Source organism: Coenobita brevimanus, chromosome 21, assembly GCF_032717465.1.
Source record: "Coenobita brevimanus isolate Jiangsu-jjx chromosome 21, ASM3271746v2, whole genome shotgun sequence".
Classification (NCBI taxonomy): Eukaryota; Metazoa; Arthropoda; class Malacostraca; order Decapoda; family Coenobitidae; genus Coenobita; species Coenobita brevimanus.
The window spans coordinates 26,151,224-26,176,594 of record NC_136974.1 but is presented as its reverse complement, the minus strand read 5'-3'; the positions used below and the strand labels follow the sequence as shown (position 1 = coordinate 26,176,594).

The 25,371-nt window shown below is 42.3% G+C and overlaps 1 protein-coding gene across 1 annotated transcript in view; it reads left to right on the top strand.

Annotated features, from left to right (window-relative positions):
* The window catches only part of Ube4B (Ubiquitination factor E4B), a 645,009-nt gene that overhangs the window by 79,068 nt on the left and 540,570 nt on the right, over positions 1-25,371 (top strand). Inside the window, exon 6 of the mRNA XM_080266571.1 lies at positions 19,302-19,449. Coding sequence (XP_080122697.1) covers positions 19,302-19,449 — 148 coding nt within the window. The remainder of the gene's footprint in view (positions 1-19,301; positions 19,450-25,371) is intronic.

Sequence of the window (25,371 nt, the reverse complement as noted above, 5' to 3'; positions counted from 1 at the left end):
ACACGAATCCCCCGAAGGGTCAAAATCATTATCCATCATCACCATTGATAATTCGGCTAGTTCACGTTCCACTGCAGAGTCACTTAGTCCTTTCCTGCTTCCCCCACGAGTTTTTCTGGGTGTAGAGGTCACGGGGCCCTTTGCAATGGGCGCAGAAGCGGCAGAAATGGCGGGGCGAAAGTGCGACATGCTTTGACCACAGAGGAGGACAAGGAACTAAATGCCGCGGCTTATCTGAGAAGGCAAGGGTTGACAGTGACAATGGGGCTGACAGCTGCTAACTTACATGCTAATAAATTATTGGAAGAAAATCTCGGCAATACATAAAGAAATAGGTAGTTCCAGGTAAATGTAAATGTCACTTAGGCTTCTCCCTTCCTTTCTGATATATACAGAAATAGATTACAAGGCATAATTCAAAGGGGAAATTACCGTGGTAATGTAGCGAATGAATGCATGTGAGGTTTTGTCAGGTGATAATTAGCCAATTCCTGGTGTATACCACTATCACTTACCTTATTTTTTTTTGGTATATATTATTTTGTATAAGTATAGGGCATAGGGCTTATTTCAATGGATGAAATCTGTGGAAAAATCTGGGGGAGATTTGCTTAGCACAGCGTGGCCAGGGAGGTGAGAGGACAGGGTAATGGAGGGGAGGTAGGGAGGGGAGTCAGGAACGGGGGAAAATGGCTAAAATGTCAACAATGGATGGGATTACAGATGAGATTTGGAGTGCTGACTAGTGTTGGACATTGGCAGTACTGATAGATGATACAAGCCACCACTTGAAAGCCCGGGTTAATTCAAAATAACACAGAATCACAAAAGTGACGCCCGCGGTATGATCCATTGCGCCCGAGCATCACGAAAGTGACGCCCCGTGGCTAAAGGGTTAAAATTATGTTAAGACTGAAAAGCTTAAAACAAGGTTCCTGTGTTCCTGATGGGGCAAAGGGCAAAAAAGGATGGGGGCACTCACCATCCACTCACTCGCTGTAGTGCTGTTTTTGGGTGACTGCCCTTTCCTCTCTTCCTTCCTTCTTTCCATCCTTTCTCTTCTGTCTTTCTTTCCTTCACTCTTTCCTGTTCCTTCTGTCTGTGGGTGACTCTACATTAGTGACAAGCCAAATTGTTTCCTGTACACCAGGAAACCATTGACAGTGCTGGGAGGTAACCAAATTATGGTGCCTGGTGGTTTAGTGGGTAATTAAGGTACTTCATTTGGAATGAGCCTGGGCAGGTTTATATCCAAGGAGTGGTTGGGGTTTATTGCTCACATAATTCCACTCAGGGATGAGTGAGCCTGGTCACTTTAATCTTAAATGTCAGGATCAACTTGCCTACCCCTGGCACTTACGCTCCTCATGGGGCAACACAGGACTGGATGATGATGATGATGATGATGATGCGTGTGTGGGGGAGGGGGCACTCACCATCCACTCACTGGATTTAGTGTTGCTCTCAGGTGACTTCATTCCTCTCTTGCTTCCTGCTTTCCTTCCTTCCTCTTCTGTCTTTCTTTCCTTCTTTCTCTCCTCTTCCTTCTGTCTATGGGTGACTCAACACTGAGTGACAAGCCAAATGGTTTACACCAGGAAACCATTTACTACACTGGGTGGTAACCATGTAACCAGATTATGGCGCCTGGTGGATTAGTGGGTAATTAAGGCGCTCCAGCTGGATTGAGCCTGTGCAGGTTTATATCCAACAGGTGGTTGGGGTTTACAGCTCACGTAATGCCACTCAGGGATGAGTGAGGTTGGTCACTCTCATTGTAAATGTCAGGACCAACTTGCCTAGCCCAGGGCTCCTATGCTTCTCATGGGGCAGCACAGGATTAGATGATGATCACACACACACACACACACACACACACACACACACACACACACACACACACACACACACACACCTTGGTTATTGTGCATAATTGGTACAGAACAAAATGTGTGATAACAGATTTGCGTGACAATGAGTACATAGAACCAACGGAATTAATCCGCACCCCAAGTGCAAGCTCAAATTTTCCCTTTTAGAACAATCTTAGACCTACTAAATACATATATACTGTTATGGTAAGTAATTGAAATACACAGAAGCATGGTTAGATTAAGAGAAATCTGGGAAAATTATGACAAGAGCACAATAAGGGAAAATATTTAATATATTACTAGGGCATTAGGCAAGATGCAGGTGACTTCAGAAATGGACTCCTGTGGGAGATGTTTGGTGCTGGTGATCTGGTGTTGATTCCAGAGAACAAACGGGAGGCAGAGGAAAGATTTAGGAAGAGGAGAGATGGTAAGGGGCACAAGTGCATAAGAGTAAATGCAAATTAAACAAAAGTGATGGTATCTAGGGCTGGTGGTAGTGCTGTCAAAGAAGAGGGAGAGTGGCCATGTGCGATTTGCCACAAGGACATGGGAAGTAATTCCATCTTGTGCAGTGTCTGTGAGAAGTGAGTGCAAAAGAAATGTAGTGGTATTAGAGGTAGACTGTGAGATAATGCTGATTTCATGTGTGCAGTGTGTTGGGGAGGTGTGAAAGGATTGCTGGTGAGTCTCTTGAGTGTGTGGAAGAGTTTTGTTATTTGGGAGACATGTTATGTGCTGGAGATGAGGCTGGAGCTAGCTCTGTGGCTAGAATGAGACAAGTTATCAAGCTGGAGGCTAAACACTTCGCCTGACTTTAGCAAATTTTCACTCTGATTTCTGATTTTCTTTTAGTAATTAAATTAAACACAAATTTGTGACTGGACTTCATATAATTAGGCGTGGAAACGTATATAGTGATGAAAATATTAAAATATTTTCCAGTTAAAACTGCCGATTTGGTCCAAGATTGAAATCACATTCGGTGTTTGCATGTTTGTATCTCAATCAGCTGATGAGTGGTTGGCTAACCTTGTGGTGTTCCATTCTTTGCTCATTCTCCTCATTTTCCTCGGCTTTTCTGTTCTTCTATCATGTCCTTCACATTCTCGTCAACAACTGTCTAACCATCCATTCTTACGGTTGTAGCTAGCAAAATACCGCTGAACACGAGAGGAGTGTCCGCTAATGATGAGAGGGGGAGATTTTAGCAGTCTTCGCTGAACTTGAGAATCGCTAGACTAGCATTGTGCTGAACTTGGGTACCTACTGTATATACTGTATATGCATCTCATTTTAAATGTCGGGACCAACTGCCTAGTCTGGGGCTTCTATGCTATTCATGGGGCAATGTAGGATTCGATGATATATGATGATATATATATATATATATATATATATATATATATCGTTTTCATCGTTTTCATTTTTAAAGGCTCCAACATGCTTGCATGTGTCGGCCTTGGTCACCTAATGGTGGCTCTCCATGCTGCACGATCCATTGCAGCCTTCCTGTTCAGTCCTTTAACCCTGAGGTCACACTTAATTACCTCGTCCCATGTCTTTCTCGGTCTACCCCTCATAACCCCACCCCCAATATTAACACTTCTCACCTTCCTCACCCAATTATCATCCCCCATCCTCTCCACATGTCCAAACCATCTCATTCTACCTCCTCATCACAACACCAATACACTCCAATCCCATCCTACCTCTCAACTCTTCCATCGTAAACCCAGCCCCTCCAGGCCTTGGACGCAGGGACGCACTGCACATCCACCTAATCATTGTCATTTCTGTACGTCTGGGCCGGCGAATATCTTCCTCCTTCACTGCCCAGGTCTCACTACCATACAGCATTACACTATATATATATATATAAATATATATATATATATATATATATATATATATATATATGTATATATGTATATATATCCCTGGGGGTAGGGGGATTTTCAAGAATACTCCCCCAGTCGTACGAGGCGACTGAAAGGGTTGGCGGAGGGTTAGTGCCCCTCCCCGGAAAACAGCTAACTAAAAAAAACGAACAAGAAGCCTCAGACAAGGACTGACCAAAAGATGACCGGACAGTGGACATGGTACGGATCGCAACATGGAATGTAAGGGGTGTGAATGATGAGGTGAAAGAGAGAGAGTTTGTGCAGATGCTTGAGGGTGCAAATGTGGATGTATGTGGAGTAACTGAGACTAAATGGGAAGGAGAGAGTGTGAGAGAATGGGAGCATGGATGGGGTACATGTGCAGGAGTAGGTGAGAATGAGAGGGCAAAAGAAGGAGTGTGTATTGTTGTGAGTAAAAGATGCAAGAAGAACATAAGAGAGTATGGATCAGTTGGTTCAAGGATTGTGTGAGTAAGATTGAAAGTTGGAATACAAATGTGGGCGATTGTGTGTGTGTGTATGCGCCAACGCAAGATCATGCAAGCAGAGTGAGAGAAGAGTTCTGGACAAATGTGGAAGTGTGCATGGAAAAGTTTGGAAGGAATGAGAGAGTGTTTTTGATCGGTGATATGAATGGTAAAGTAAGGAATATGAAGGTGGATGGAATAGTTGGTGAGTTGGGTGTGCATGCTGAGATAGATGAGAATGGTAGTGCATTAGTGGACACTTGTGCCGGGAGGGGGTTGATGATAGCCAATACCCTCTTCAGGCACAAAATGATCCACAGGTATACATGGCGAGTGATCAGAAGAGTGGGTGGTGAACTGAATAAAAGGAAGGCAATGATTTATTATGTGTGTGTGGATGTAAGGATGCAAAGATGTGTAATGGATGCAAGAGCTTGTAGAGGTTGGGGGAGTGGACTTTCTGACCACTGCTTGGTGGTGGCCAGTATCAAGATCCAAGAAAGATGGAGAAATAGAAGGAGGGAAGGATGGGAAGAAGGAGTAGTTGCAAGGAGAGTGGAAAGGTTACATGAGGATGAGAAAATGGCAGAATAAAAGACAGAAGTAGCAGAATGATTGGGTAAATATGAATTGCAGCAGATGGGGGAAGTGGAAGGTGTGTGCAGGATATTCACAGAAGAAATATGTACATCATGTGATGTGGTGTGTGGAATGAAAAGAAGACGAAGGGGGGTGCAAGGAACAGCGTGCTGGAATGACGAGGTGAGACAGGCTGTGGCACAAAAGAAGAAAGCATACAATGAATGGATGAGATATAGGGGCGTAGAAGAAGTTGAGAGGCGGAAGAGAGAGTTATATGTAGAAAGAAAGAGAGAGGTGAAAAGATTAGTAAGAGAGAGTAAGAAGAGAGTGGATGAGGAATTTGGAAGGAATTTGAGTGTAAAGTGGAGGGACTGTAAGAAAATGTTCTGGAAAGAGATGAAGAGAGTAAAACAGGGTGGCAGTGGAGTTAACAGGGAAGTGAAAGATAAAAATGGTAGATTACTAGTGGAGAAGGGAGAAAAAGTGAGCAGATGGAGAGAACACTTTAAGGAATTGTTAAACATAGAGGATGGAAGGAATGCGAGTATAAGTGGCTGGGGAATGGCTGGGAGAAGGAGGGAGGTGAGAAGACAGGAAGAAATCAGTAGGATGGAAGTTGTGGAAGCAATGAAGAAAGTCAAATTGGGGAAAGCCCCAGGAATTGATGGAGTGTGTGGTGAAATGCTGAAGCTTGAGGGAGAGATAGTAATAGAATGGATGTGGAAGATGTGCAGATTGGCCTGGGAGGAAGGTAGAGTCCCAGAGGATTGGAAGTCAGGTATAATTAATCCCTTGTACAAAGGAAAAGAGGAAAAAGATGTGTGTGGTAATCATAGGGGCATTTGTCTTCTTAGTGTAATAGGAAAAATGTATGGTAGGATACTTATTGACAGAGTTAGGGAAAGAACAGAGGAATTAGTTGGAGAAGAACAGGGAGGCTTTAGGAAGGGGAGAGGTTGTGCAGATCAGATATTCATTCTTAGATCTTTAGTGGAGAAGTCTCTAGAGAAGGGAAAGAAGTTGTATGCGACTTTCATGGATTTGGGAAAAGCATATGACAGGGTGGATTGACAAGGGTTGTGAAAAGTATTGAGAATATATGGAGTAGATGGGAAGTTGTTGAATGTTGTGAAGAGTATGTATGATGGTGCTAAGGCTGCAGTGCATGTGGATGGTGAAGTGAGTGAATTTTTCTCTTTGAAAGTTGGGTTGAAACAGGGATGTGTCATGTCTCCATGGTTGTTCAATCTGTACATGGATGGGGTAATAGAAGAGGTACAAGATAGGGCAGTGGATGTTGGAGTGGCCCTGGTGAGAGAGGGTAGTGTTTGGAAGCTCCCTGTACTGTTGTTTGCAGATGATACTGTGTTGTTGAGTGAAGACGAAGGGGAGCTGCAAGGCTTGGTGGATGAGTTTGGGAGAGTGTGTAAGAAACTTAATCTAAAGGTGAATGTAGGGAAGATTAAAGTGATGGTCTTTGAGAGATGTGAAGTCGGTGAATGTACACCGAGGTTGGATGGTGAGGAAATGGAAAATGTGAGTATGTTTAAGTACTTTGGTAATGTGATGAGTAAGGATGGAAGTTTGGATAGTTAAGTGCTTGGAAGGGTACAACAAGGAAGAAAGATTGCTGGTTCCTTGAAAGCAGTGATAAGAAACAGGGAAGTGAACATGGAAGTGAGAAAGTTACTACATGACAGTATTGTGATACCAACTCTAACGTATGGAAGTGAAGCTTGGACGTTGTTGGAAGGACACAAGTCAGGAGTGAGAGCAGTGGAAATGACTTATTTAAGAGGAGCCTGTGGAGTCACATGGAAAGATGGGCTGACAAATGAGGATATAGAGGAGCGTTGTGGTGTGGATGTGGATGTGATAGGAAATATTAGAATGAACACACTGAGGTGGTTTGGCAATGTGGAGAGGATGGAGGGTGAGAGACTGATGAGGAGAGTGTATGTGAGTGAGGTGGAGGGAGGGGAAGGCTGAGGATGAATTGGAGGGATGGGGTGGAGAGGTATATGAGAGAGGGGGGTGTGAGTTAGGAGCAGGGCAGTGAAATGGCGAGGGACAGGGCGACGTGGAGGCGATTTGTTTATGGCTACCCCGTATGGGATTGAGGTGTCTGGCGGTAGATAGATAGATAGATAGATAGTTAACCCCCCCACACCTCCCTGTTCTGAACCTGTCAGGGTGACCCGATGTCAGTTTGATGGGGGCAATTGGGAATGATTTAGAAATTATCTTGCTGGCATTCTGTGGCAGTCTTTCTTCTGTAGTGATCCCATTTTCACCCAGTCCCATATTTGCGACGTAATACTAGCTGGTATGGATTTATTCATACCAAGTCAATAGTTAACTAAAAGATCGAACTCTCCAAAATGGTTTGATGGCACTGTGCCAGAGCAACAGCCCAAAAGTCATTAGCATGTAACTCTTACTTAAAATAAAAAACATCTTAGTCACTCTCTCAATTTAAAATTGCTAGAAATCATGCAAAAGTTGTATTAAATCTAGCTAAATCAAACTTTCTTCAAAAACAAGCATCAAAACTACTTAACATCCCAAATGACAATAGAATATTCTGGTCAACACCAATAACTTTAACAAGTCATTTTCCGTTCCCCCACTAAAATCTTCAGATGGCAACATTACAATTGACCTGCATGGGAAAGCGGATACTTTTGCCAGTACATTTGCCAGAAACTCTACCATAGACGATACCAGCCAGAATGTCTCAGTACTAGAACTTGACTCTCCCGAAATTGCCCCACTTAAAATACAGACAAGATACGTAAAAGCCATCCTAGACAATTTAACTACCAACAAAGCTCCAGGCCCAGATTGAATTCCGCCAATTATTTTGAAAAAGTGTTCCCCTGAACTTGCCTCTGTTCTGGGTAAATTATTCAGACTATGCATACGTACTTCTTTATTCCCAAATTCATGGAAAGAAGCCAATATCCACCCAATTCCGAAGAAAGGAAGTTCCTCTGACCCCTCTGATTACAGACCAATAGCTGTCACATCTTCTCTTGGTAAGGTATTTGAAACTTTAATTAATAAGCACATTGTTAAACATCTTGAATCCAACAACTTAATCAGTGATAGACAATATGGTTTTTACCATGAAAGATCCACCATTGACATACTCAATCTCCTAACTCATACCATCCATCAATCAATTGATCTACATGGAGAAACTCATGCAGTAGCTCTTGATATTTCTAAAGCTTTCGACAGAGTATGGCACTGTTCCCTGCTGTCCGAACTCCCTTGCTATGGACTAACGTCTTTTGTTCCTTTGATTTCCTCGTATCTTAGTAACAAGAAAATAAGAGTAAAAGATGTATATTCCAATTTCCACTCAATTAACACCGGCGTGCTGCAGGGGTCAGTTCTGGTGCTAACCCTATTCCTGGTTCATATTAATGATCTCTTATCTGTCACCCACAATCCCATTCACTCATATGCAGATGACTCGACACTACATAGGTCATTCACACTCAGACACCCATTTACAAAGTCCAATATCTCTACCTCTCAACTCAGTACAGCCATCTCCATATATCAAGACCTATCTACGATCAGTGAATGGGGACAAATCATCCTTGTCTCTTTTAATGCTAGTAACTCTAAATGTATACAATTTACTAATAGACAGATATTACCAGATTTGTACATTAACTTCAGTGCCACTAATATTCCCATCTCCAAACGTATTGAAATTCTTGGTGTCTCACTTAACAATTCCCTCAGCTGGACCTGTCATGTTAGATCACTTGCTAAAACTGCCTCAAAGAAACATGGATTATTGTACAGAGTCCGTAACTTCTTCGCTGATGAGCAGTTAGTATAATTTATAAGAGTCATGTGCGCTTTCATCTTGAATATTGCACACCCCTGTGGAATGGATGTGGAGAGGTTGCATTAAAACAACTAGATAAAATTCAGAACAAAGCTGTTAGAATTATTAACAACCCTGCCATTACAAATAAACTACCTCACCTGCAGGTAAGAAGGAATTGTTGCCTCCCTTGCATTATTTTACAGATATTTTTTTGGCAAATGCTGAAACGAAGTTGCGTCCATGGTGCCACCTCTCCATTCCTTCCCTCATGCTACTCGGGCATCTGGTAGCACTCATGACTGGAATGTCACTCAGCCATATTGCAGAACTTCTGCCTATCAGAATTCTTTCATTCCCCGAACAGCATCTCTCTGGAACTCACTTCCTCAGAGTTGTTTCCCTCCAAATTTCTACCCACAGCTGTTCAAGTCTAACTGTTACAGGTATTTTATGAACAGAGGACACCAGTAATCTGGTGTATGGATTATTGTTTGTTTTTTTTTATTCATTTGTTTTTCCTTTCTCCATTCTGTTATTCAATAGAATTATATATATATATATATATATATATATAGTATAGATATGAGGAGTCTCGTGGACAAGGGGCGAATGCGCCACCCCGATCAAAAATGAGTTATGCATGTTTTCCGATAGATGGAAGCACTGAAAATCTCGTGGTGAAGAGCGTTTTCCGATTCCGACCTATGTGGGTTCAGAATTCTAGGTTCAATCTCCCTTGTTTTGCACACGTGCAGGGGAGGAGGAGGGCGGGGAGGGTCTGTGATTTCAGAGCGGTAGGGGCGAATGTCGGCACTCGCCCAGCCAATGGGCGAGCGGCTCCCTCTGTCAGAGTTAAAGGGCTGCCTCTCAGCCTATCAGACGCGCGCTGGCACCCCTGCTAGTCATCCCGCCAGGCACGTGAGTGAAGCTTGGCTTTGTTTACACTCCGATGACGTCCTCAACTACTAACCATTAGGCCCCCCCCCCCTCTTCATCTTGGTGTGCGGTTGGAGTTGTATATAGTTGGTGAGTATTATAACTTCATTGTGTCAGTCTTTAACAATATAATGGTTATCATACACACAATAAAAGAACCTGTTGCCGATAAGGAGATGAAAATATTTAATTAATAATTACAGTGGGACACCAATTTTCGCGCCTAATTGGGTCCAAAAATAATGTGCGAAAGTGGAATTAGCGAAAGTTGGGGCATTGTCTTTATGGCAAAAAGGCTAATTGGTTCCCGGTTATCCTAAAGTAACATCAGATTTTCATTTTCACTTGCAATACAGTACATCAAATCACTATTGTACATTGCATTGGGAGATACAAACAATAAAAACTGTACGTACACATTATATGAGGAGAAACATACCACAGAGACCAGGTTGAGGTGTTTAATGGATGTTGGGGGTAAGTATCCGAGGCGCGTGGTGGCCTTTCCTCCCGACTTTGAATGTCCTGGCCACTTTTTATCACCACCACTGCCTCCCGGCCCTCCCCCCACACCACCAGGCTCTCCCCCCACACCACCAGGCCCTTTCCCCACACTACCAGGTATAGTAGAGGCCATTGAACCGTGAGAATCCAACACAATGGAGCTAGCACGCTCGTACACAATGGCGGGAATGGGTGGACAGAGTGTTTACATGACGTCATTCAAGATGGCGGTGGGTTGCGGGCGGGCGGTGCAGGAAATTCAAAGTTCAAAATATTGTCCCAAACCCAAAATTTGTGCGCGAAAATCGATTTTTTTCAAGCGAAAGTGGAAGTTAGGGAATATTTGGTGCATGCCGCGAAAGTGGATTCCGCGAATCCTGCTGTAGCGAAAGTTGGTGCACTACTGTATAGGAAAAATATTAATTATAGGAATTTTTGGCTGAAAATTTCACAGTATCTTAGTTTCATTTACATCTAATACAGGAATGAATTTCAAGTTGATTGAACAATAAATACTATATGCTGAAAAAACACCATCACGTGTTTTGCTGTGTGTGTGTGTGTGTGTGTGTGTGTGTGTGTGTGTGTGTGTTCTCATTTTTTCCTGCAGTATAAATTTGCCTCTTCCAGAGGATTCTAATGATATATAATAACATGCTATTCTATAATATTCTATGTCTGCCACCTATTCCTGAACTTTAAACGCTCATAACTAAAAAAAAAAAAAAATGACGCATTCGCCCCTTGTCCACGAGACGCCTCATATATATATATATATATATATATATATATATATATATATATATATATACATATATATACAGTATATACACAGTATATATATGCAGGCGGGTCCCTAACTTACAATCTAATTGGGAACGAGGATTTTCTCATTAGCGAAATTCTCGTCAAATGAAGTGAAGAACTTATAGGGAAAATAGGGTTAGGGAGCAAGGACTTGGAGCAACCATCCCCCAAAACCACCAGAACTGAATTTATGATCATTTTAAGCTGGAATAATGGGTTAATACAAGAGCGTAATACACCTGAAATACAGTATAATAACAGCATCAATATAAGGAGAATAACAGATTATAGGTAAAATAGGGATTGGATGAACAACCAGCCAAGTAACCTCCACTGACCACCAACACCTGTGACAGACAATTTTAAGCATAAGGGTTAATACGCCTGAAATACATGAAATACATGACAGCTGTAGCATGACCCTCGTATCGATTCTTGTATGTTGGGATTTTGGAGGATTTTACCTGCTTGTTAAACAGGCGGTGGTGCAAATTTCAAGACCTCATATTTGCGAATTCTCGTTAAGTGGTTGCTTGTTAACCGGGACTCGCCTGTATATATGCACAGATGTATATATTACACATACATACCAGTACCTGTATATATAGAAAGATTGATAGATAGATACAGTGGAATCTCAAAGTTCGACAGTTTAGAATTCGATGAATCAAATTTTGATTTTAGAGTGGTCTGCCTACCTTACTTTTCGATGCAAAGTTGCGTATTTCGATGCTCTCAGGGCCAAACTCCAACCAAAACAAGCAAAAATAATATTTTTGATGCGAACCAAAATGCTAGAAGTAAAGGAAAATTTTAGGAAAAAGTATTAACCTAACCTAATATCGTATGTGACGTGCTGTCATGGCCACACTCCAACCAAAACAAGCAAAGATAAGTAATCCCTTTAATATCCGAACGCCTAATATCTGAACATCCCCACTAACCGGACATAATCGTCCTGGGATCCAATATTCCCAAAATGGGCCAAAAACTGCAAAAAATTCGAAAAAAATCTGACTTTTTTCCTACCCGTAATTTGAAATTGCCGCGTGGCGCCGAACAGCTGTTACATCATGGTCCCTTCACCCCTTCCTTCCTCCCCCCTCCCCCCTCCCCTGTCAGGGTTGCCATTTGGTATTTTTCATTACCAAGTGTGGGCCAATTTGGCAATGAAAAATTCGTTTGGTAATGAATCAGAATAATGCATTACCAAATGGATTTTTCACATGTATGAGGACACACAGGATGGAGATGGTGGATTGTTTGCTCTCCCTGATTAATTTGGTAGCCTAGCGTGATAATAATCAACATGCTGTTAATTATCTATATCTATCTATCTATAGCCCGACGCCCTAATCCCGCAAAGGGTGGCCGCAGACAAAATGCCTCCAAGTCACTCTGTCACCCACCATTTGACTCCCCTCCCCCCAACTCACCCCCCCCCTCCCTCATATACCTCTCAACTCCATCCCTCCACCTCATCCTCGGTCTATCCCTCCCTCTCCCTCCCTCCACCTCACCTACATACACCCTCTTAGTCAGTCTTTCATTCTCCATTCTCTCCACATGTCCAAACCACCTCAGTGTATTTCTGTTAATTATAAGAAGAGTGATTACATGTATTTCCACTTGTGTATATAATTAGTGAAGAATAGATGCTGGCTTTATGAATTTGGTGATGAAAATTAAAAATGGTAATGAAAATTGAGGAGCTTGGTAATGTGGCCGCTGCGATCTGGCAACTCTGTTACCCCGCCATCATCCCACAGTCACAGCCTAACTCCGATCGAGAGCAGATGCTTATAGCAGTGCAAGCCACAGTTGCTTGTTTTTTGTGAATAAACAGTGAAGAGAGTGGATGAGGAATTTGGAAGGAATTTGAGTGTAAAGTGGAGGGACTGTAAGAAAATGTTCTGGAAAGAGGTGAAAAGAGTAAGACAGGGTGGAAGTGAAGTTAGCAGGGGAGTGAAAGATAAAAATGGTAGATTACTAGTGGAGAAGGGAGAAAAAGTGAGCAGATGGAGAGAACACTTTAAGGAATTGTTGAACGTGGAGGATGGAAGTAATGCAAGTATAAGTGGCTGGGGAATGGCTGGAAGAAGAAGGGAGGTGAGAAGACAGGAAGAAATCAGTAGGATAGAAGTTGTGGAAGCAATGAAGAAAGTTAAATCAGGGAAAGCCCCAGGAATTGATGGAGTGTGTGGTGAAATGCTGAAGCATGGGGGAGAGATAGTAGTAGAATGGATGTGGAAGATGTGCAGATTGGCCTGGGAGGAAGGTAGAGTCCCGGAGGATTGGAAGTCAGGTATAATTATTCCCTTGTACAAAGGAAAAGGGGAAAAAGAAGTGTGTGGTAATCACAGGGGCATTTGTCTTCTTAGTATAATAGGAAAAGTGTATGGTAGGATACTTATTGACAGAGTTAGAGAAAGAACAGAGAAATTAGTTGGAGAAGAACAGGGAGGTTTTAGGAAGGGAAGAGGTTGTGTAGATCAGATATTCATTCTCAGATCTTTAGTGGAAAAGCTTCTAGAGAAGGGAAAGAAGTTGTATGCAGCGTTCATGGATTTGGAGAAAGCATATGACAGGGTGGATAGACTAGGATTGTGGAAAGTGTTAAGAATATATGGAATAGATGGGAAGTTGTTGAATGCTGTGAAGAGTATGTACGATGGTGCGAAGGCTGCAGTGAGTGTGGATGGTGAACTAAGTGAATTTTTCTCTTTGAAAGTTGGGTTGAAACAGGGATGTGTCATGTCTCCGTGGTTGTTCAATCTGTACATGGATGGGGTAATAAAAGAGGTACAAGGTAGGGTAGTGGATGTTGGAGTGGCCCTGGTGAGAGAGGATAGTGTTTGGAAACTCCCTGTACTGTTGTTTGCAGATGATACCGTGTTGTTGAGTGAAGACGAAGGGGAGCTGCAAGGCTTGGTGGATCAGTTTGGGACAGTGTGTAAGAAACGGAATCTAAAGGTGAATGTAGGGAAGAGTAAAGTGATGGTCTTTGAGAGAGGTGAAGTCAGTGAAGGTACAGCGAGGTTGGATGGTGAGGAATTGGAAAATGTGAGTACGTTTAAGTACTTGGGTAGTGTGATGAGTAAGGATGGAGGTTTGGAGGGTGAAGTGCTTGAAAGGGTACAGCAGGGAAGAAAGGTTGCTGGTTCTTTGAAAGCAGTGATAAGAAACAGGGAAGTGAGCATGGAAGTGAAAAAGTTACTACATGACAGTATTGTGATACCAACTCTAACGTACAGAAGTGAAGCTTGGACGTTGTTGGAAGGACACAAGTCAAGAGTGAGAGCCGTGGAAATGAGTTATTTAAGAGGAGCCTGTGGAGTCACATGGAGAGACAGGCTGACGAATGAGGATATAAAGGAGCGTTGTGGTGTTGATGTGGATGTGATAGGAAGCGTTATGAGGAACACACTGAGGTGGTTTGGCCATGTGGAGAGGATGGAGGGTCAAAGACTGACGAAGAGAGTGTATGTGAGTGAGGTGGAGGGGGAAAGAGGGAGGGGGAGGCCGAGGATGAGGTGGAGGGATGGGGTGGAGAGGTATATGAGAGAGGGGGGTGTGAGTTGGGAGCAGGGGAGTGAAATGGCGGGGGACAGGGCGACTTGGAGGCGATTTGTTTGTGGCCACCCCAAACGGGATTGAGGCGTCTGGCAATAGATAGATAGATAGATAGAAACAGTGAATAAACTGCAATACCTCGCCACTAGAACACACGGGAATTTACAGTATTGTGCAGTGTTAAGAAATTAGAATTTAGAGTGCAGAGGATTAACTGTGGACTGCAAACTGGCGGTTCAAACCAATCCAGGAGCCAGGGACTTGTAAGTGCCCATAATGTTTTATATTGTATAAACTCACCTCTAAAACCTCATTTTATGGTTCTTTTGCATTTATTTCAGTCTTTTATGTCCCGTATTGGTGTGATTTGGGTCTTAAATAGGTGCAATGCATGTCCAGAGGGAGTTGTATAGGTGTTTTTCTGAGTTAGGGTCCATAAGTACAAGTCCAGGAGGCTGGGGCCCAATATCCGGACAGGATCACTATCGGGACATGCCTTTGGCTCTATTACATCGGATATTGGAGGGATAACTTTTTGATGCAAATCAAAATGCTAGAAATGAAGGAAAATTATAAGAAAAAGTATGAGCCTAGCCTAATATCGTATGTGACGTGTGCCAAGAAGAGAATGAAAATCAACATCATTTATTCATACAGTACATGAAGTATACGATGATATGGTTCCGAGACAATTCACCGTCAAGCCAGTTTGCCCGTCAGATAATTCCCCATCAAAACACGAATGATTTCCCGTCAGGACAATTTGCACCCTGGACGATTCCCCGTGATTTTATAATATACTTATTATTAATTAATCAGTACTTTAATAACCCGAAGATATAACAAGAGAAATTAGAGGAAGAGAATCAATAGTAGAAATACAAAAACAAAATGAATTACAGGTGGAGTCTCGGACCATCACTTAGTGATGGCCAAGGCAGAGCTGCAAAGAAAGTGGTTGAGGAGAAGAAGGGGAAGACAGGAGGAAGCAGCTCCTGTGAGAAGAGTGGAGAAATTGCAAGATAGTGAGAAAATGACAGTGTATAAGAGCATAGTGGAAGAAAGATTGGGAAGGTATGAGCTAGAGCAGATGGAAGGGATGGAAGACGTATGTAAGATATTCACGGAAGAGATAGGCGCAGCATGTGAGGCGGTTTGTGGAGTGAGGAGGAGATGCAAGGGTGTGCAAGGGACAGCATGGTGGAATGATGAGGTGAAACGAGCTGTAGAACAAAAGAAGAAGGCATATGGTGAATGGTTGGCGAGTAGAGGTAGGGGAGAAGATGAGAGAGAGAAGAGAGAGGTATATGTGAGCAGGAGAAGGGAGGTTAAGAGACTGGTGAAGGAGTGTAAGAAGAAAGTGGATGAAGAGTTTGGGAGGAATCTGAGTGTGAAATGGAGGGAGAGTAAGAAATTGTTTTGGAAGGAGGTAAAGAAAGTAAGGCAGTGTGAAAGGGGAAATAGTAGGGGAGTGAAAGATAGGAATAATAGATTGTTGGTGGAGAAGAGAGAGAAATTGAGGAGATGGAAGGAGCACTTTGAGGATTTGTTGAATGTAGAGAGTGAGAGCAGTGTGAGTATAAGTGGTTGGGGAATGGCTGGAAGAAGAAGAGATGAAAGGAGGGAGGAAGAGATCAGTAGGTCGGAAGTAGTGGAAGCGATGAAGAAGATTAAGCTGGGAAAGGCCCCAGGAATTGATGGAGTGTGTGGTGAAATGCTTAGGTATGGGGGTGAGATTGTTGTGGAGTGGGTATGGAAGTTGTGTAGATTGGCTTGGGAAGAGGGAAGGGTTCCAGAGGACTGGAAATCAGGTATAATTGTTCCTCTGTACAAAGGAAAACGGGAGAGAGAAGTATGTGGTAACCATAGGGGTATTTGCCTTCTTAGTGTGACTGGTAAAATATATGGTAGAATACTCATTGATAGGGTTAGGCATATGACAGAGGAGCTAGTTGGAGAAGAACAAGGGGGATTTAGGAAGGGAAAAGGGTGTGTAGATCAGATATTTGTTGTAAGATGTTTAGTGGAGAAGTATCTAGAGAAGGGAAGGAAAGTGTATGCTGCCTTCATGGACTTGGAGAAAGCTTATGACAGAATAGATAGGCAAGGTATGTGGAAGGTATTAAGAATATATGGAGTGGAGGGGAAATTGTTGAGTGCTGTGAAGAGTATGTATGAGGGAGCTAGGGCTACGGTGCGAGTGGATGGTGAGCTGAGTGAGTTCTTTGATCTCAATGTGGGACTGAAACAGGGGTGTGTGATGTCTCCATGGCTGTTTAATATATATATGGATGGGGTTGTAAAGGAGGTGCAAGGTAGGGCAGTGGATGTGGGGGTGGCCCTAATGAATGAGGGTGAGATTTGGAAGCTTCCGGTGTTGCTGTTTGCTGATGATACAGTATTGTTGAGTGAAGATGAATGGGAGTTGCAAGGTTTGGTGAATGAATTTGGGACAGTGTGTAGGAGGAGGAAGGTGAAAGTTAATGTAAACAAAAGTAAAGTTATGGTGTTTGAGAGGAATGAAGTCACAGAGTGTGCAGTGAGGTTGGATGGTGAGGATATGGAGAATGTGAGTGCATTGAAGTACTTGGGTAGTGTCATGAGTAAGGATGGAACTTTGGGGGATGAAGTACGTGAAAGGGTACAGCAGGGAAGAAAGGTTGTTGGTACACTGAAAGCAATGATGAGAAATAGGGAGGTGAGTATGGAAGTTAAGAAGTCACTGCATGATGGTATTGTGATCCCTACCCTGACGTATGGAAGCGAGGCGTGGACCTTGCAAGAGGGGAACAAGTCAAGAGTGAGAGCAGTGGAAATGAGTTACTTGAGAGAAGCATGTGGAGTGACGTGGAGGGACAGGTTGACGGATGAAGAAGTGAAGGAACGTTGTGGGGTAGATGTGGATGTGGTTGAAAAGATTAGGAGAAATACACTGAGGTGGTTTGGACATGTGGAGAGAATGGAGAATGAAAGACTGACTAAGAGGGTGTATGTAGGTGAGGTGGAGGGAGGAAGAGGGAGGGGTAGACCGAGGATGAGGTGGAGGGATGGAGTTGAGAGGTATATGAGGGAGGGGGGGGTGATTTAGGGGGAGGGTAGTCAAATGGTGGGTGACAGAGTGACTTGGAGGCGTTTTGTCTGCGGCCACCCTTTGCGGGATTAGGGCGTCGGGCTATAGATAGATAGATAGATAGATGGCAAGTACTGTACAGTAGGCAGAATGCTGAAACGAAGAGAAGTGCGGTAATTATAAGGAGGAACATAGAAATGAACAATAGAGACTGAGAAAAAAAATAGTCATGTTGTTTAAGGACAAGAGCTCCCGGATGGGAGTAGGCACCACCAACAACAAGCCATGTGCAAGGCGATGCTCTGTTGTTGGCGGCCATGTTGCGACTGTCCTGCCAACAGGCAGCCTTCTACAGCCACGTGCTGCACTTTCAGCCTGTACCTTCCATATGTGGATATGAATTTCACTGCAATTTAGTTGTGTATTTTTTTTGTATTTTCGTCGCAACTTACCTGTTTCAAGATGGCAAGCAAGAGTGGTTCTTCGTGTAGCAGTGGTAATGGACGAGATCAGCCTGGCACCTCTAAATCTTCGCAGCCAATGGAGAAATGGCAATATAGGAAAGGGCAGAAATGCACCAAGTATACACTTGTTGACTATGGCAGTACAGTGCAGAACTACAGTTACTTAACCACAATTATAGTTCATAAAGTTTACAAGGGGTGTGGGCATAAAATCATGATTTTAAGTAGTTAGGTTCGGAGGCCCTGGACCCAAGCTAATTTTTCCCATAAGAAGTTCAGTTTAAATTTCAATGTTTTCAATTTCGATGTGGTTTTTTGGTACATATCCCCATCGAAATTTGGGAATCCACTGTAGATAGATTACTAATTATTGCATCTTTTCAATTATGGTAGTTCTTTTGAAAATTTTATATTGCATTTTGTATCAAAGTACTTCACTGTGCATTAACTGAGTATCATCACTGCTGTGCTTTGTGACTACTGGTATAGAAGTTTTGGGAGATTAGAGCAGAGCTAATAGGGAATGTTTTGAGGAAAAAAAGAATTTCCATTATGACAGATGGCAGACTTGATAGGCTAAGCTAAGATTTGGAGTATTTAAGTGTAACAGTTAATAGTAGCTAAATCATCAACTTAAAGGTAAGTAACAGTATCAGGATATGCACAGTAGACCTTCACTATAACAGACCTTGATATAACTAATTTCAGATTTAATGAATGCCTGAGAGCTGACTGAATTTTGTTGGATATAACACACAACATTTGTAAAATGGGGTGCAGTGGGTTGCAGTATATGTTTCCTATCCTTTTTAGTCCATCCTGGTCTGAAATTGCCATCTCCCCATCATGATTGCTGAGTTGTAATAACAGAATACAGTATAGGAAGACAATGTTGTACTAGTAATGAAGAAGTGTTATGATGGATGTGAAGTAAGCTGCCGAAGGACAAAATTATTGGCCTAGTTTGTGTAAGATGGGTATAGTTTTCATTTTTAGTACTCTTACTAGAGGATGACATTGTACTCATTTTTTTTATTTTTCAAATGTGCTTGAATTCCCACTTGAGGGGGAACTCTTGGATTTATTGAACTTTCAGCTTTAACAAATTAACAAATCTGGTTTCCCCCAATTAATCCTTTATAGCGAGGGTCTACTGTACCATATTTACATGGCCTAAAATATTTCATATTCCCTGAAAAAGTCAGACAGAAAGAAAAATCAGTATATGAACTTTATAAGTTTAACCCTAACTTGAGTGTGGACATGACAGGTGACAAGTGGTGCAAGCCAGAGTGAGGTTGTGTCTCAGGTGCTAATGGAGATGACAGTGAAGCTTTGTAGTGGGGAAACACCAGAAGGACTGCTCAATCCTGCCACTGCCCTCCCACACTCGCCAGACCTCTCAGCATCACCTACAGGTAATTTTTTTTCCTGTCCACCTTGTATGAGATGATTTGACAAGGTCTTTCATAAATGTCACTGTGAACTCTTTTTTTTTTTTTTTTTTTTACTCAATGAGCAAACTTCAATAACCCCATCATTTTCACATAATGGGTATGCAAACACATCTGTTGGAAAGGAACATGAAACAGCTTTGGAGTTCATATCACAATCTTATTTTCTCCCAAATGACAATATATTACAACTAATGGTCATCTTTAATGCCTGTACGTGCCATGTCAATGCGAAATGACTGTTGGATGCATTGCCACATACATGGACTATCTCTGATTGCCTAATAACCATTGCTTACTCATACTCTTGTGTCTGGACTGAGCAACCTAATACCCATTGTTTTTACATGTAAAATTTGGCAGTGCTTCTTAAAGATATTCCACTTAGGACTAGGCTGACTGTGTGGTTCATGCGTAATGGAGCTCCAGCATATTTTGCCTGTCAGACTGTGAACTGTCTTGGTGACATGCACCCTAATAGGTGGATAGGATGCAGTGGCCCTGTTCCCTGGCCTGCGCTTTTACCTGATTTTATTCCTCATGATTGTGTCCTGTGGGGCTATCTGAAGAGCATTGTTTATGAAAGTGAGGTCCACACACAAGATAAACTGTGGGTATGAGTGCTCCACAGATGTCAGCTAGTCAGACATAATCCGGATGTTGTTGGAATGGATCCAACAAGCAGTGCATCGTCGTGCTGAGGTTAGCAGTCAATTACGTGGGAGACACTTTGAGCATTTGTTGTAATTTATTATCATAGTGGAAAAAAAACAATACTGTGATATGAACTCCATGGCTGTTTCACTTCCCTTTCCAACAGATGTGTTTGCATGGCATGAAGTGAAAACAATGGTGTTACTGGAGTTTACTCATAGAGTAACAGTGTCTTAAAATAACCTCAAGAATTCATCCTGACATTTATGAAAGACCTTGACAAATCACCTTGTATATATTATGCAGTCCTTTATTTCCCCATCAAGAATGTAAGGCCTTCGGGCTTGATAGTACTGTAAATCAGCAAGGGAAAGCAAATTAAAATCGATATCTGTTTGGGAAAGCAAAAATTATCCGATAAACAGATTCTTATTGGAATCAGCTGAGTAACGATCAAGATAAATGTTTTACCTAATTATCCTAGACTCTTGTAAATCTTCTGGCACTTATTTCCCTATCTTTTTAGGTGTGGACTATGGCTAGGGTGCTTATTATTTTCCAAAAATACAGTCGTATCCCACATTGTGTTCACTCTCGTAAATGGTAAAATCCATCTATCCTTCTATTGCCAGACGCCTTAATCCCGTAAGGGGTGGCCACAAACAAATTGCCTCCATATCGCTCTGTCCCCCACCATTTCACTGCCCTGCTCCCAGCTCACATCCCCTTCTCTTATATACCTCTCCACTCCATCCCTCCATCTCATACGTGGCCTCCCCCTCCCTCTCCTCCCCTCCACCTCACTCACATACACTCCTCGTCAGTCTATCACTCTCTATCCTCTCCACATGGCCAAACCACCTTAATGTGTTTCCCCTAATATGTCACATCCACATCCACACCACAACACTCCTTCACTTCCTCATTTGTCAGTCTGTCTCCACATGTGACTCCACATGCTCCTCTCAAATAACTCATGCTCTCATTCTTGACTTCTGTCCCTCCAACAAGTTCCAGTCTTCACTTCCACATGTTAGAGTTGGCATCACAATACTGTCATGTAGTAGCTTTTTCACTTCCATGCTCACTTCCCTGTTTCTTATCACTGCTTTCAAGGAACCAGCAACCTTTCTTCCCTGCTGCACCTTTCAAGCACTTCACCCCTAAACTTCCATCCTTACTCATGACACTACCCAATTACATAAATGCACTCACATTCTCCATTTCCTTCCCATTCAATCTCACTGTACATTCACTGACTTCACTTCTCTCAAAGACCATCACTTTACTGTTCCCTACATTCACCTTTAGATTCCATTTCTTACACACTCTCCCAAACTCATCCACCAAGCCTTGCGGCTCCCCTTCGTCTTCACTTAACACCACAGTATCATCTGCAAACAACAGTACAGGGACTTCCCAAACACTGCCCTCTCTCACTAGGACCTCTCCAACATCCACTACCCTACCTTGTATCTCTTTTACAACTCCATCCATATACAGATTGAACAACCATGGAGACATGACACATCCTTGTATCAATCCAACCTTCAAATAGAAAAATTCACTCAGTTCACTATCCACATGCACTGCAGCCTTAGCACCCTCCTACGTACTCTTCACGGCCTTCAACAACTTCCCGTCTATTCCATATATTCTTAACCCCTAAACCGCGGGCTTATTTTGCTTTGACGCGTGTCCCGCAGGCATATTTGCGCTTTGACAGACTCTCTAAAAATATTTGCCAAAAATCAGTTATTAGTCCTAGAATATTAAAATTACATATGCATATGGCACATACCTTCAGCTTTCTCCTGAGATGTTTGTTGAGCCTTCGTCAAGTACCGTAGGACTTGTGGAGACCTCTGAAGTTGGGTAACGAAGTCTCCACTTTACACTTCCCGACAACCCGTAATATGATTACCACAGCCTGATATTATCACTAGAAACACTATTCTATGATTCTTAAATAGTTTGGAATCCATACTAAAAAAAAAAAAAAAAAACAAAAAAAACTGTGAAAGCAATGAAAATTACGAGCGCGTATGACCTTCCCACTTGCAATCGTTCGCCGCTTGTGTTCTGTCATTTGTTATTCATAAAAACACTCACACTTTATATTTCTATTACTATATAACTTATATATATCTACAGTCTTGATGCATAAGTTTCCTTCAGTAATAGTAGTTTATTGTCACTGTAGGCATTCAGTTTCTCTTTCAGTAAAATATGTAGCATTCACTTTCTCGTCCTGTATACTAGTGTTGAGAGTGAATCTGTCACTTTCACCTTCACTTTCATAACTCATAGTAATCATACATGCTAGAGTGAAACTTTCACTTTCATTACTCCTAATATATATACTCGTATTCTTATATTACTACTCATTTACATTTCTATTTACATTATTTACATTTCTATTTTATTTACACTGTGTTAGGCACAATCACTTGCAGTAACTTATAAAACTATTTTCCATTGTTCACTTATATTTACATTCATTGCTTTCACTTGCTGTTTACACATTATTTACATTTCCACTTGCACTGTTTCACTCACCAGAAAGATCGTAGTCACTCTCTATCATTTTCATTGACAAATAGCCAGTTCACGTTCCACAGCAGTCACTTATCCCATTACCTCTTTCCACACGAGGTTTAGTAGGGGGGTAGAGGTCACAGGGCCCTTTGCATGGGGCTAAAAAGCGGCGGACTTTGACAGGCGTGAATCCGACGTGCTTTCACCTTGAAAGACGACAGTAAACTGAATACAATGTGGTGGCCTGCCTAGGGGGAGTGCAATGCTGCCAGTGTCAGCGTGGTGACAGCTGCTAATATATACGCAATGAAATGATTGGCAGGAAATCTAGACAATACATAATAAATTAGGTAGTTCCAGGTGAATGTAAATATCACTTAGGCTTCTCCCTTCCCTCCTTATGTATATTTTTATTATGAGAATAGATTATACGGCATATTTCAAGGGGAAATAAACAGCGAAAATTAGCGAACGAGTGCACGTGAGGTGTTGTCAGGTGATAATAGCCAATTCCAGGTGTATGGCACTATCACTTACCTTATTTCTTTTTTGTATATATTATTTTGTATAAGAACAGGGCATAGGGCTTATTTCAATGGATGAAATCAGTGAAAAATTCCAGGGAAGATTTACTTAGCGTAGAATACAGTGTGGTGGCCTGCCTAGGGGGAATGCAATGCTGCCAATGTCAACCTGGTGACAGCTGCTAATATATACGCTATGAAATGATTGGCAGGAAATCTAGACAATACATAATAAATTAGGTAGTTCCCGGTGAATGTAAATATCACTTAGGCTTCTCCCTTCCTTTCTTATATATATTTTTATTATGAGAATAGATTATACGGCATATTTCAAGGGGAAATAAACGGCGAAAATTAGCGAACGAGTGCACGTGAGGTGTTGTCAGGTGATAATTAGCCAATTCCAGGTGTATGGCACTCTCACTTACCTTATTTCTTTTTTGTATATATTATTTGGTATAAGAATAGGGCATAGGGCTTATTTCAATGGATGAAATCAGTGGAAAATTCCAGGGAAGATTTACTTTGCGTAGCATGGCCGGGCAGGCAAGAGGAGAGGGTAATGGAGGGGAGGTAGGGAGGGGAGTCAAGAACGGGGAGAAACGGCTAAATTGTCAACAATGGATGGGAGTACAGATGAGATTAGGAGTGCTGACTAGTGTTGGACATTGGCAGTACTGATAGATGATACAAGCCACCACTTGAAAGCCTGGGCGAATTCAGAATAACACGGAATCACAAAAGTGACGCCCCGCGGTATGATCCCTTGCTCCCAAGCGTCACGAAAGTGACGCCCCGCGGTATGATCCCTTGCTCCCAAGCGTCACGAAAGTGACGCCCCGCGGTTAGGGGGTTAATACTTTCCACAGTCCTTGTCTATCCACCCTCTCATATGCTTTCTCCAAATCCATGAAGACTTCATACAACTTGTTTCCCCTCTCAAGAAACTTTTCCACTAAAAATCTAAGAATGAATATCTGATCTACAAAACCTCTTCCCTTCCTAAAACCTCCCTCTTCTTTTCCAGCTGATTCCTCTGTTATTTCCCTAACTCTGTCAGTAAGTATCCTACCATATGCTTCTCCTATTATACTAAGAAGGCATATCCCCCCGTGATTTCCACACACTTCTTTTTCCCCTTTTCCTTTGTACAGGAGATTAATTGTACCTGATTTCCAATCCTCCAGGACTCTACCTTCCTCCCAGGCCAATCTGCACATCTTCCACATCCATCCTATTACTATCTCTCCCCCATGCTTCGGCATTTCACCACACACTTCATCAATTCCTGGGGCTTTCCCCATTTTGATTTCATTGCTTCCACAACTTCCATCCTACTGATTTCTTCCTCTCTTCCCACATCCCTCCTTCTCCCAGCCATTCCCCAGCCACTTATACTTGCATTACATTCATTCTCTGTGTTCAACAATTCATAAAAATTTTCTCTCCATCTGCTCACTTTTTCACTTCTCAACTGGTAATCTACGATTTTTATATCTCACTCCCCAACTAACTTCTTTGGCACCCTGTCTAACTTTCTTTACCTCTTTCCAGAACATTTTCCTACATTCCCTCCCTTCACAAATTCCTTCCTGATTCTTTATCCACTCTTTTCTTTCTCTCTGACAAATCTTTTCACCTCTCTCTTCCTCTCTACAGAAAACTCTCTCTTCCGTCTCTCAACTTCTTCCACTCCTCTGTTTTTCATCCACTCACTATATGCTTTCTTCTTTTGTGCCACAGCCTTTCTCGCCTCTTCGGTCCACCATGCTGTTCCCTACATCCCCTTTCGTCTTCTCTTCACCCCACACACCACATCACATGCTGCACCGATTTCTTCTGTAAATGTCTTGCACACACCTTGCACGTCTCCCAGCTGCTTCAGTCTATATTTACCCAATCGCTTCTCCACTTCCCTCTTATATTCTGCCTTTTTTCCATCCTCTTGTAACTTTTCTACTCTCCTTGTAGGACCTACTTCCTTCTGTCCTTCCCTTGTATTTCTCCATTTTTTTTGGACTTTCATTCTGACCACCACCAAGTGGTGGTCTGAAAGTCCACTCCCCCAACCTCTATATACTCATGCATTTATTACACACCTTCTCAGCCTTTCATCCACACACACACACATAATCAGTCATTGCCTTCCGTTCATTCATTTCATCATCTA